Below are 13,217 nucleotides of genomic sequence, written 5' to 3' on the forward strand. Positions count from 1 at the left end.
CAACTTTTCAGGGAAGTTAGGAACAAATATACACAGGCAGTTAGAAAAGCTAAGGCAAGCTTTTTCAAACAGAAATTTGCATCCTGTAGTACTAACTCAAAATGTTCTGGGACACTAAAGTCCATGGAGAATAAGAGCACCTCCTCCCAGCTGCCCACTGCTCCGAGGCTAGGAAACACCGTCACCACCGATAAATCCACCACCCTCCACAGCAACCCGCCAAAGCCCCCACCATTTCTCCTTTACCCAAATCCAGATAGCTGATGTTCTGAAAGAGCTGCAAAATCTGGACCCCTACAAATCAGCCGGGCTAGACAATCTGGACCCTCTCTTTCTAAAATTATATGCCGAAATTGTTGCAACCCCTATTACTAGCCTGTTCAACCTCTTTCGTATCATCTGAGATTCCCAAAGATTGGAAAGCTGCCGCGGTCATCCCCCTCTTCAAAGGGGGTGACACTTTAGACCCAAACTACTATAGACCTATATCTATCCTACCCTGTCTTTCAATGGTCTTCGAAAGCCAAGTTAACTTTTTATGGCTGGGCTCAGTCTTAGTTTCTAATATATGCATTTTATTATTAGTATTGTATAGAAAACACTCTGAAGTTTCTAAAACTGTTTGAATGATGTCTGAGTATAACAGAACTCATATTGGCAGGCAAAATCCTGAGTTGAAATCAAAACAGGAAGTCAGAAATCTGAGCTTTGTTTTTATTCACCCGAGTCCCCAATGAAATCCCCTTGAGATATGAATGTTGCACTGCCTAGGGGTTCCACTAGATGTCAACCATCAATAGAAATTATAATGAGACTTCTATGATGTTGTGGGAGTGAATGATAGCAGAATCAGTCAGGTGTCAGGCAGTCAGCCATTTTCTGATCATGTTTATTCCTCGTGGTAGTCACTTGCGTTCCATTGCTCATGAAGACAAGAAGGAGTACACCGGTTGGAACTTTATTGAAGCTATATGTTAAAAACCATCTTAATGATTGATTCTGTACTTAGTTTGAAATGTTTCGTCGACCGGTAATATCACTTTTTGTCCGATATAACGCCGACCAGAATTAGCGTTTGGATATGTATACCAAACGCGCTAACAAAAGAAGGTATTTGGACATAAATAAAGGATATTATCAAACAAAACAAACATTTATTGTGGACATGGGATTCCTGGAGTGCTTTCTGATGTAGATAATCAAAGGTAATATTTATCATGTAATTTCTCGTTTATGTTGACGCCATCTTTGCGGCTGTGGTGTTTTTTTTACTTCTGAGCGCCGTCTCAGATTATTGCATGCGTTTCTTTTTCCGTAAAGTTGAAAAAAGATCTGACACAGCGGTTGCATTAAGGAGAGGTATATCTATAATTCCATGTGTATAAATTGTATTATCATCTACATTTATGATGAGTATTTCTGTTGAATGATGTGGCTATGCAAAAATCACTGGATGTTTTTGGAACTAGTTAATCTAATACGCCAATGTAAACTCAGATTTTCTGATATAAATATGAACTTTATCAAACAAAACATGCATGTATTGTGTAACATGAAGTCCTATGAGTGTCATCTGATGAAGATGATGAAAGGTTAGTGATTCATTTTATCTCAATATGTGCTTTTTCTCTCTCTCTTTGGCTGGTAAAATTGGCTGTGTATTTTAGTGAGGTGACCTAACATAATCATTTATGGTGCTTTCCCCGTAAATCCTATTTGAAATCGGACACTGTGGTGGGATTAACAACAAGACTACCTTGATAACGATATAAAATACATGTATGTTTGAGGAATTTTAATTATGAGATTTCTGTTCTTTTGAATATGGCGCCCTGTACTAGAGGTTGACCCATTAATTAAGGCCGATTTCAAATTTTCATAACAAATCGGAATTTTTGGGCGCCGATTTTGCCGTTTATTTTTTTCAACACCTTTATTTAATAACTAGGCAAGTCAGTCAGATTTTTACCTTGTCAGCTCGGGGGATCCATTCTTGCAACCTTACAGTCAACTAGTCAAACGCTCTAACCACCTGCCTCACGAGGAGCCATCCTGTTACGCAAAAGCAGTAAGCCAAAGTAAATTGATAGCTAGCATTAAACTTATCTTATAAAAAACAATCAATGACTGTTGTTGCTCCAGTGTGTACTTAACCTTAACATAAATGCCTTTCTTAAAATCAATACACAAGTATATCCTTTTTAAACCTGCATATTTAGCTAAAAGAAATCCAGGTTAGCAGGCAATATTATCCAGGTGAAATTGTGTCAGGGTATATGCAACAGTTTGGGCCGCCTGGCTCTTTGCGAACTAATTAGCCAGAATTTTACGTAATTATGACATAACATTGAAGGTTGTGCAATGTAACAGGAATATTTAGAGTCATGGATGACACCCGTTAGATCAAATACGGAACGGAATAAACGTTTTGTTTGAGGTGATAGGTCAAATCCGGAAACTAAGGCTCGTATTTCTGTGTGTTTATTATAGTTAAGTCTATGATTTGATTTTTGATAGAGCAGTCTGACTGAGGGGTGGTAGGCAGCAGCAGGCTCGTAATAGTCAAAGGTATATGGTTGAGAGAAATAGTCAACGCGATTCCTGTAATAACTTGCGGCTGAACTTGAAAGGGGTTCCTTCGTTATTTTTACCGTCCATGTCTTCCATAGAGAATGTCTTGATCTACTTCCAATAAGGTCTGTGTTTCGTGCAGGCTTAAACCGCCTCGGCGTTTTGACACCCGTGTAAATCTCACTAGGATAAGGTAACGTTTGTCAACATATTTTCATAAATTCACTCTACAAAAAAAGATCTTCACTTATATTTAGCCAATATTGTCCTATGGATATCTACACAGTTATAAAATTGGCACGGGGATGTAAGCCTACACGAAACAGACCTTATTTTAAGTGAATCTAAAAATATCCTATGTAATAAATGAATGAAGGAACCGCTTTTCAGATTTTGTCATGGGAATTATGACTCGCACTTTGGTCGTATCCATTATTACCATATCCATTATTATTCAAATGGGATTTCCTGCATATAGAAATTGCAGTTTTTGTTTTCAACATTCATCACAGGTAACTTAAACTCTATTTTTATTCAAACAGTTGAGAGTATTTGTCTCCTAAGCAGACTCTCCAGTATCATTGTCACTTCAGAGCTGTGTGTGTGTTTTACAGATGGCAGAGAAAAGCAGAGCACCAGTGTGGGACTATTACATGGAATTGGCACCAGGGAAAGCAAGGTGTCTTATTTGTGATAAAGATGTCAGCAACGGCTAAATAAAAAAAATACCACCAACCTGTGGAATCACCTTAAGAACACCCATCCAAAAGCCCATATGTATTATATTAAGTTAAAATAAAAGTGTTCATTCAGTAATGTTGCAATTTTCATTATTACAAAAATGTGTGCATATACACACACACACACTATATAAAAAATATATATATATATATATATTTAAAAAAAACATCGGCATCGGCCTTTTTTTGGGGGTCCTCCAATAGTCGGTATCGGCGCTGAAAAACCATAATCGGTCGACCTCTACCCTGTACCATCACTGGTTGTTGTTATATTGCTCCCAGTAACGGGATCTCAGCCATAAGAAGTTTTAAACATATTACTGACCATTGAGAATCCCACCATACCTTCTCCGCTATGCAATCTGGTTTCAGAGCTGGTCATGGGTGCACCTCAGCCACGCTCAAGGTTCTAAACGACATCATAACCGCCATCGATAAGAGACATTACTGTGCGGCCATATTCATCGACCTGGCCAAGGTTTTCGACTCTGTCAATCACAACATTCTTATTGGCAGACTCGACAGCCTTGGTTTCTCAAATGATTGCCTCGCCTGGTTTACAACTACTTCTCTGATAGAGTTCAGTGTGTCAAATCGGAAGGCCTGTTGCCCGGACCTCTGGCAGTCTCTATGGTGTGCCACAGGGTTCAATTCTCGGGCCGACTCTTTTCTGTATACATCAATGATGTCGCTCTTGCTGCTGGTGATTCTCTGATCCACCTCAAGACGACACCATTCTGTATACTTCTGGCCCCTCCTTGGACACTGTTAACTAACCTCCAGACGAGCTTCAATGCCATAACTCTCCTTCCGTGGCCTCCAACTGCTCTTAAAAGCAAGTAAAACTAAATGCATGCTATTCAATCGATCACTGCCTGCACCTGCTCGCCCGTCCAGCATCACTACTCTGGACGGCTCTGACTTAGAATACGTGGACAACTACAAATATCTGGGTGTCTGGTTAGACTGTAAACTTTCCTTCCAGACTCACATTAAGCATCTCCAATCCAAAATTAAATCTAGAATTGGCTTCCTATTTCGCAACAAAGCATCCTTCACTCATGCTGCCAAACATACCCTCGTAAAACTGACCATCCTACCGATCCACAACTTCAGTGATGTCCTCTATAAAATAGCCTCCAACACTCTACTCAACAAACTGGATGCAGTCTATCACAGTGCCATCCGTTTTGTCACCAAAGCCCCATACACTACGACCATTGCGAACTGTACGCTCTCGTTGGTTGGCCCTCACTTCATACTCGTCGCCAAGTTTCTGCTAGGTAAAGTCCCGCCTTATCTCAGCTCACTGGTAACCATAGCAGCACCCACTCGTAGCACGCACTCCAGCAGGTATATCTCACTGGTCACCCCCAAAGCCAATTCCTTCTTTGGTCGTCTTTCCTCCCAGTTCTCTGCTGCCCATGACTGGAACGAATTGCACAAATCTCTGAAGCTGGAGACTCACATCTCCCTCACTAGCTTTAAGCACCAGCTGTCAGAGCAGCTCACAGATCACTGCACATAGATGGGCTGTTTACAGGTGGGCTATCTACCTACCTCATCTCCATACTGGTATTTATTTAGCTCCTTTGCACCCCAGTATCTCTACTTGCACAATCATCTTCTGCCCAACAAGTAATTGCTATATTGTAATTACTTCGCCACCGTGGCCTATTTATTTCCTTAACTTACCTCATTTGCACTCACTGTATATAGACTTTTATTTTGTTCTACTGTATTATTGACTATGTTTTGTTTATTCCATGTGTAACTCTGTGTTGTTGTATGTGTCGAATTGCTACGCTTTATCTTGGCCAGGTCGCAGTTGCAAATGAGAACTTGTTCTCAACTAGCCTACCGGGTTAAATAAAAAATGTAAATTAACAAGCAAGAGGTGAGTGGAGATTTCTATTTGAGAAATAACGAGAGAAGAGAGCGAGACAGAGAGATAAGCTAGCTTACCATTGGCGAAGTTGATGTGCTTGGATATCTTGTGCCAGGTGCGGTAGTAGAAGTGTCGGACTTGCTCTTTGTTCTTCACCATGCTGGCTGGCTTCCCCTTCTTCTTATGCTTCAACGCTATGTTTGTCTGGATCGCCTCAAAGTCCTTCCCGTGCTACAGAGAGCGAGACACACCACTAGAGATATCGAAGTTGTTGGAGTAGGGGGCACACAATTGCTAATAAGTGTTATTGCAACGACTGGAAGTCTATGGGTATCCGAATTTGCTTGTGAAACTACCTCCAACTTCCTTAATACTGGACACAGACATAAAAAGTATCCACAAGTTCATCTGACTCTGGGGAAGTAGATAAAGGGCCACGTTGCCAAAATCCCGAAGTATCCCTTTAAGTAACCGCATCATATTCTAACTTTTTGTAAACTAATGTTGATCACTTACCCAGCACTTTAGACAAAAACTTAAGGGTATGACATCTTGGTCTACTACTCTGCTATTTAAATCTGGAATCAGAACAGAATTATCTACTACCAATCAAGAGGTACAGCTGTTTTAGTAACCGCATTACCTAAATGAGCTAACTTCCCACTGTTGAATTAACTCTTCAGACCTCAATAGAATTATAGAACGCTTGCATAGATCACTGAGAATTTTCTAGATAAAGCTAATTCTCACATTTCAAACAGTTTTGAAGAGCACAACCTCCTCTTTAATATGACACCACAGCAAAGTCAATGGGAATAAGACTCACCTTATCTTCCATTGTGTAAACACCCAATACATCAAAAAAGCCTAGAGTAATTTAAATTGTAGTCAATTTGACTAAATTACACACAAAATGAAAAGTATATTACAATATATTATACTTATAAATATGTACATATAAATTATCCAAAAACGTGACTAGAGGATAATATTCCGAAAGCATTTCAAAACCCACACGAAGTAGGCAATTTGATTGTTACAGAAGTAAGAACCGTTGTCAATGTAAAAATGCAAACAACTATTCGGAGACCATTTCAAAATGTAGGTAACCTCTCTCAATAAGACTTAGTACATACCAGGCCAGACACAAATTGTAGAAATAGCTTACTTTGACAACAATTCAGTGAATGCTACGAGTACAAGAGACAGATGAAGAGATAATTGTTCAGAGAAAAGATGTCTGTTGTATGAGAAATTCTTATTTCACACGGTCACTTTACTGTTCGCCTTTAGCCTACATGTCATGGAACTCCTGGAAGTGCAGCCTCATCCTGCAAAGTGGCACGAGCACGTTGAGCACGGAAAGGTGGTTTCTACACATCTCCCACTCTTTGCTCTGCATCCACTCCGGATGCACACCCTCTCCTGTGGCCTTAATTTCACCCGCTTTCAAATGAGTTACAACTCAGTCCACACGCCCTGGTACAACACTCGTAGCTCCCCTCTTCCTGCCATTGAAGCCTCAAAGTGATTGCAGAAGCTGCATTTTGAATGCCTTCAAGGACCAGCGCCTGCAGATTAGCATAGCAAAATATTCCCTACAAAATTCTGTCAGTTTAAGGTAGAGACATCAGTTTTTTTTGCATTGGATGTCTCAATCCTATGCATCTGTCGATGTCACACTTCCGCATCTGTGGTGAGAGAGGTGTTTTTCAGACCATGAGGCATCCCAAAAACCAGTCTTCTCACAAAATCATCTGTAGCGTCCCAAAGGTTATGACCCCTCTATGGAAAGACAAGACTCTCACGAACACGTACAGTCTGCTCTAAGAAGCCCACAGGCCTCACAAGAATCTGAAGGTCCCCCGGTACGACTTGAAAAAAATGATTGGAAGTACAGTACCAGTCAAAAGTTCAGACACACCTACTCATTCAAAGGTTTAGCTATTCTTTTTATATTATTTTATTTACAATTTTCTACATTGTAGAATAATAGTGACGACATCAAAACTATGAAATAACACATATGGAATCATGTAACCAAACACTGTAAAATCAAAATAGATTTGACATTCTTCAAGGTAGCCACCCTTTGCCTCGATGACAGCCTTGCACTCCTGACATTCTCTCAACCAGCTTCATGAGGTAGTCACCTGGAAAGCAGCAGCTACTCTTCCTGTGGTCTGGCAAAATTAAGGCAATTATACCATTTTAAAAAATTATAGTTTTGGCAAGTCAATTAGAACATCTACTTTGTGCATGACACAAGTAATTTTTCCAACAAATGTTTACAGACAGATTATGTCACTATCACAATTCCAGTGGGTCCGAAGTTTACACACACTAAATTGACTGTGCCTTTAAACAGCTTGGAAAATTCCAGAAAATGATGTCATGGCTTTAGAAGATTCTGATAGGCTAATTGACATCATTTGAGTCAATTGGAGGTGTACATGTGGATGTATTTCAAGGCCTACCTTCAAACTCAGTGCCTCTTTGCTTGACATCATGGGAAAATCAAAAGAAATCAGCCAAGAAAAATTGTAGACCTCCACAAGTCTGGTTCATCCTTGGGAGCAATTTCCAAACACCTGAAGGTACCACGTTAATTTGTACAAACAACAGTATGCAAGAATAAACACCATGGGACCACGCAGCCGTCATACCACTCAGAAAGAGACACGTTCTGTCTCCTAGAGATGAACGTACTTAGGTGTGAAAAGTGCAAATCAATCCCAGAACAGCAGCAAAGGACCTTGTGAAGATGCTGGAGGAAACAGGTATAAAATATTTTATATCCATAGTAAACTTTTCAGTTCTCACACACAACTTTAGTTTAGACATTCATTCAAATGAGAGCTGTGTAGCCTATTCAGTACAGTCAGTCAGCATCAGTGATACTTATTTTCCTGCAACTTTCTAAAACAGCACAGGAATACTCATCTGTGTGTGCACGTATGTCTACAATTTGTGTAGCTGTTAGCAATGATGATAATGATAACCTTCTTCTGGTAGAGATGAAAAGACTTTCCCCTAAATGTTTCACAATGAAGAAAATCGCTCTTCCATTTCCTGGTTGCTAAAAATCAAAATAGTTTGCCTAATTTCAGTTAGTGACAAAACAAGCGTAGATAATGTAGTGTAGATAATCATTGGGCTCCCGAGTGGCGCAGCGGTCTAAGGCACTGCATCTCAGTGCAAGAGGCGTCACTACAGTCTCTTGGTACGAATCCAGGCTGTATCACATCCGGCCGTGATTGGGAGTCCCATAGGGCAGCGCACAATTGGACCAGCGTCGTCCGGGTTTGGACAGGGTAGGTCGTCATTGTAAATAAGAATATGTTCTTAAAATGACTAGCCTAGTTAAATAAAAATTGTCCTATCAAAAACTGCTATGAAATATTTTCCATTCCCAGAAATATTGCATTTTCAGCTGGTGAACACAAACTAAAGTAAAATATGCAAAAACTAAACTTAAGAATGGGAAGCATAGAAATAGCGCACAGAACAGATATCCTACTTAGACTTGCTTTCATTGAGAATTACAGCTCGATAACTCACATTTGTGAATTTTGTGAAGTCACCCAAAAAGTTACATATATTGCAGCATTAACTACAAAGTAGCCCATGCCAACCCAGAGGACGTCATGAACATCCTACTGTCGTCCTAATAGGTTGTGAAAAAAATGAAGTTTTAATTTATTTAAAACCTCAACAATGCCCATCTTCTGTACTCTTAGGGTTTGTATTCAAGCGGGAGAGTGCATAAAAGTGAAGAAGTCAAAGTAGAGTTATTTCTGATGAAATGAGTTCTAACATTTCAAAGCCCCACATTCCAAAGTAAGGTTCAAATAAACTCAGCAAAAAAAAAAAAAGTCCTCACTGTCAACTGCGTTTATTTTCAGCAAACTTAATGTGTAAATATTTGTATGAATATAACAAGATTCAACAACTGAACAAGTTTCACAGACATGTGACTAACAGAAATGGATCAATGCATCCCTGAACAAGGGGGGGGGGGGTCAAAATCAAAAGTAACAGTCAGTATCTGGTGTGTCCACCAGCTGCATTAAGTACTGCAGTGCATCTCCTCCTCATGGACTGCACCAGATTTGCCAGTTCTTGCTGTGAGATATTACCCCACTCTTCTACCAAGGCAACTGCCAGTTCCCGGACATTTCTGGGGGGGATGCCCCTAGCCCTCACCCTCTGATCCAACAGGTCCCAGACATGCTCAATGGGATTGAGATCCAGGGTCTTCACTGGCCATGGCAGAACACTGACATTCCTGTCTTGCAGGAAATCATGCACAGAACGAGCAGTATGGCTAGTGACATTGTCATGCTGGAGGGTCATGTCAGGATGAGCCTGCAGGAAGGGTACCAGGAGGGAGGAGGATGTCATCCCTGTAACGCACAGTGTTGAGATTGCCTGCAATGATAACAAACTCAGTCCGATGATGCTGTGACACACCGCCCCAGACCATGACGGATCCTCCACCTCTAAATCGATCGAGCTCCAGAGTACAGGCCTCGGTGTAACACTCATTCCTTCGACGATAAATGTGAATCCAACCATCACCCCTGGTGAGACAACTCAGTGAAGAGCACATTTTGCCAGTCCTGTCTGGTCCAGCGACGGTGGGTTTGTGCCCAAAGGCGACGTTGTTGTCGGTGATGTCTGGTGAGGACCTGCCTTACAACAGGCCTACAAACCCTCAGTCCAGCCTCTCTCAGTCTATTGCGGACAGTCTGAGCACTGATGGAAGGATTGTGCATTCCTGGTGTAACTCGGGCAGTTGTAGCTATCCTGTACCTGTTCCGCAGGTGTGGTGTCCAGCTGTACCGATCCTGTGCAGGTGTTGTTACACATGGTCTGCCACTGCGAGGACAATCAGCTGTCCATTCTGTCTTCCTGTAGCACTGTCTTAGGCGTCTCAGTGCTCAGACTCACAGTACGGACATTGCAATTTATTGCCCTGGCCACATCTTCAGTCCTCATGCCTCCTTGCAGCATGCCTAAGGCACGTTCACGAACATGAGCAGGGACCCTAGGCATCTTTCTTTTGGTGTTTTTCAGAGTCAGTAGAAATCCCTCTAGTGTCTTAAGTTCTCATAACTGTGACCTTAATTGCCTACCGCCTGTAAGCTGTTAGTGTGTTAACGACCGTTCCACAGGTGTATCTTCATTCATTGTTTATGGTTCATTGAACAAGCATGGGGAAACAGTGTTTAAACCCTTTACAATGGAGATCTGAAGTTATTTGGATTTTTACGAATTATCTGTGAAAGACAGGGTCCTGAAAAAGGGACGCATCTTTTTTCCTGAGTTCACTTGTGGTTTGATAACAATTACCTTGTTTAGTTAGATAGCCAAGGTACCATGTTATGCACATTTGGATGGCGCAGGAGAGATGCTTCAAAGGTAGGATGCATATGCCTAATCAATGTAATTCTGAATCAGTTTAGTAGTATATCAAAGTAATCAGACCAAATATTTTACTAAATGTAACTTAAGACTATGTAGATGCTTTGCTTCAAATAGTAAAGTAAAACGGTTTTAACTTCTTACAAAAATACTAAAGCACGCCCCACAATATTACTTAACGTAAAGTTCCTATCTAGCTCTTATTAAACACTATATTCGAATGAGTCCAGGAAAGGCACTAAAAATCAAGTATTTTATGAAGTAGTTAATAAAAAATAAAAAATGCTATTTGGAAGAAAACATTAGCTGTATTTTTCAGACATTGTCTTCAGATGCACAGGCGCTTCCACTGCACCTATACCTATATTTCGTACTACTCAACAAGTTGACTTACCTCGTAGAGCCCTTCGAAGAAGCTGTTCTTGTCCTCTGCACTCCAGGACTCCCACTGTCTCCTGGGTCTCTTCTGGCTGCCCACTGGCTCCTCCTTGTCCCCGGGTCCTTGGCCTCGAGGGGCAGCCTTGCCTGAGGGCCCCGTGGAGCCGGACTGACCAGCCGATACCTGGTGAAAGGGACCATTCTCTGAACCTGTGTGAGAGAGAGAGGGTGAGGAAAAGTACACTGAACAAAAATATAAACCGCAACAAATAAAATTTGATTTGTCACAAGCACCAAATAAACTCAGCAAAAGATACATCCCTTTTTCACGACCCGGTCTTTCAAAGATAATTCGTAAAAATCCCCAAACTTAAGATCGTCATTGTAAAGGGTTTAAACACTGTTTCCCATGCTTGTTCAATGAACCATAAACAATGAATGAACATGCACCTGTGGAACGGTCGTTAAGACTAACAGCTTACAGACGGTAGGCAATTAAGGTCACAGTTATGAAAACATAGGACACTAAAAGAGTTATTTCTACTGATTCTGAAAAACAACCAAAAGAAAGATGCCCAGGGTCCCTGCACATCTGTGTGAACATGCCTTAGGCATGCTGCAAGGAGGCATGAGGACTGCAGATGTGGCCAGGGCAATAAATTGCTATGTCCGTACTGTGAGACGCCTAAGACAGAGCTACAGGGAGACAGGACGGACATCTGGTCGTCCTCGCAGTGGCAGACCACGTGTAACAACACCTCCGTTCAAATCAGCAAACCGCTCGCCCACATGACGCCTTATAAACGCCACATAACTGCCCAGTACAGTTGAAACCGGGATTAATCCGTGAGGGGCACTTCTCCAGCATGCCGGTGGCCATCGAAGGGAGCATTTGCCCACTGAAGTCGGTTACGACGCCAAATTGCAGTCAGGTCAAGACCCTGGTGAGGACGACGTGTACGCAAGATAAGCTTCCCTGAAATGGCTTGTGCAGAAAATATTCAGTTGTGCAAACCCACAGTTTCATCAGCTGTCCTGGTGGCCTTTTATTATCCCCAGCACAAGATGCACCTGTATAATCAGCTTCTTTATAAACCACTCCTGTAAAGTGGATGGATTATCTTGGCAAAGGAGAAATGCTCAGTAACAGGGATGTAAACAACTTTGTGCACAACATTTGAGAAGATTTTTGTATATATGGAACATGTGGGATTTTATTTCAGCTCATGTAACCAACACGTTGCTTTTATATTTTTGTTCAGTGTATGAGTGTTTTTAGAGACCGTGAGTGATTGAATGTACATGCGAGAGTGAGTTGTGTGAGTGAAAGAAAGAAAGTAGGAGAATGAACAAGAGAAAAGCAAGTGTCAACAACCTAAATATCATACCAAATGCTCACATTGAGTAGAGGGGCAGAAGAAGCAGATGGCGGCCGGGGGGGGTTGTTTACATTGCTTAAGTAACTTGTCCCTACTAGAGTTTGACCGATTATGATACATAAATAAAAATCAATTTAGTCTCAAATAATGAAACATGTTCAATTTAGTTTAAATTATGTAAAAACAGTGTTTGAGAAGACAGCAAAAGTGCAATATGTGCCATGTAAAAAAATTCATGTTTAAGTTCCTTGCTCAGAACATATGAAAGCTGGTGGTTCCTTTTAGCATGAGTCTTCAATATTCCCAGTTAAGAAGTTTTAAGTTGTAGTTATTATGGGACTATTTCTCTCTACCATTTGTGTTTCATACACCTTTGACTATTGGATGTTCTTATCGGCACTATAGATATTGCCAGCCTAATCTCGGGAGTTGATAGGCTTGAAGTCATAAACAGCGCTGTGCTTCAAGCATTGCGAAGAGCTGTTGGCAAACGCAGGAAAGTGCCGTTTCAATTAATGCTTACGAGCCTGCTGCTGCCTACCACTGCTCAGTCAGACTGCTCTATCAAATCATACTTAATAATAATGTACCCACACAGAAATGCGAGCCATAGGGTCATTAATATGGTCTAACCTGGAAACTGTCCTTTCAAAAACAAAACGTTTATTCTTCCAGTGAAATACAGAATAGTTCCGTATTTTATAGAATGGGTGGCAACCCTTTGTCTAAATATTGCACAACCTTAAACGTTGTCATAATTATGTAAAATTCAGGCAAATGAATTAGTCTTTGTTTGGAAGAAATGGTCTTCACACAGTTCGCAACAAGCCAGGC

At 41.1% G+C, this 13,217-nt stretch overlaps 1 protein-coding gene across 5 annotated transcripts in view; it reads right to left on the reverse strand.

Annotated features, from left to right (window-relative positions):
- The window catches only part of LOC112252143 (protein cramped-like), a 43,490-nt gene that overhangs the window by 25,387 nt on the left and 4,886 nt on the right, over positions 1–13,217 (reverse strand). For all 5 annotated transcript variants that reach the window (XM_024423150.2, XM_024423143.1, XM_024423133.2 and 2 more), the window contains exons 3-4: positions 11,021–11,214; positions 5,277–5,430 (exon numbers count right to left, since the gene is read on the reverse strand). In XM_024423150.2, coding sequence (XP_024278918.1) covers positions 5,277–5,430; positions 11,021–11,214 — 348 coding nt within the window. The remainder of the gene's footprint in view (positions 1–5,276; positions 5,431–11,020; positions 11,215–13,217) is intronic.

Source organism: Oncorhynchus tshawytscha, linkage group LG01 (assembly GCF_018296145.1).
Source record: "Oncorhynchus tshawytscha isolate Ot180627B linkage group LG01, Otsh_v2.0, whole genome shotgun sequence".
Taxonomy (NCBI): Eukaryota; Metazoa; Chordata; class Actinopteri; order Salmoniformes; family Salmonidae; genus Oncorhynchus; species Oncorhynchus tshawytscha.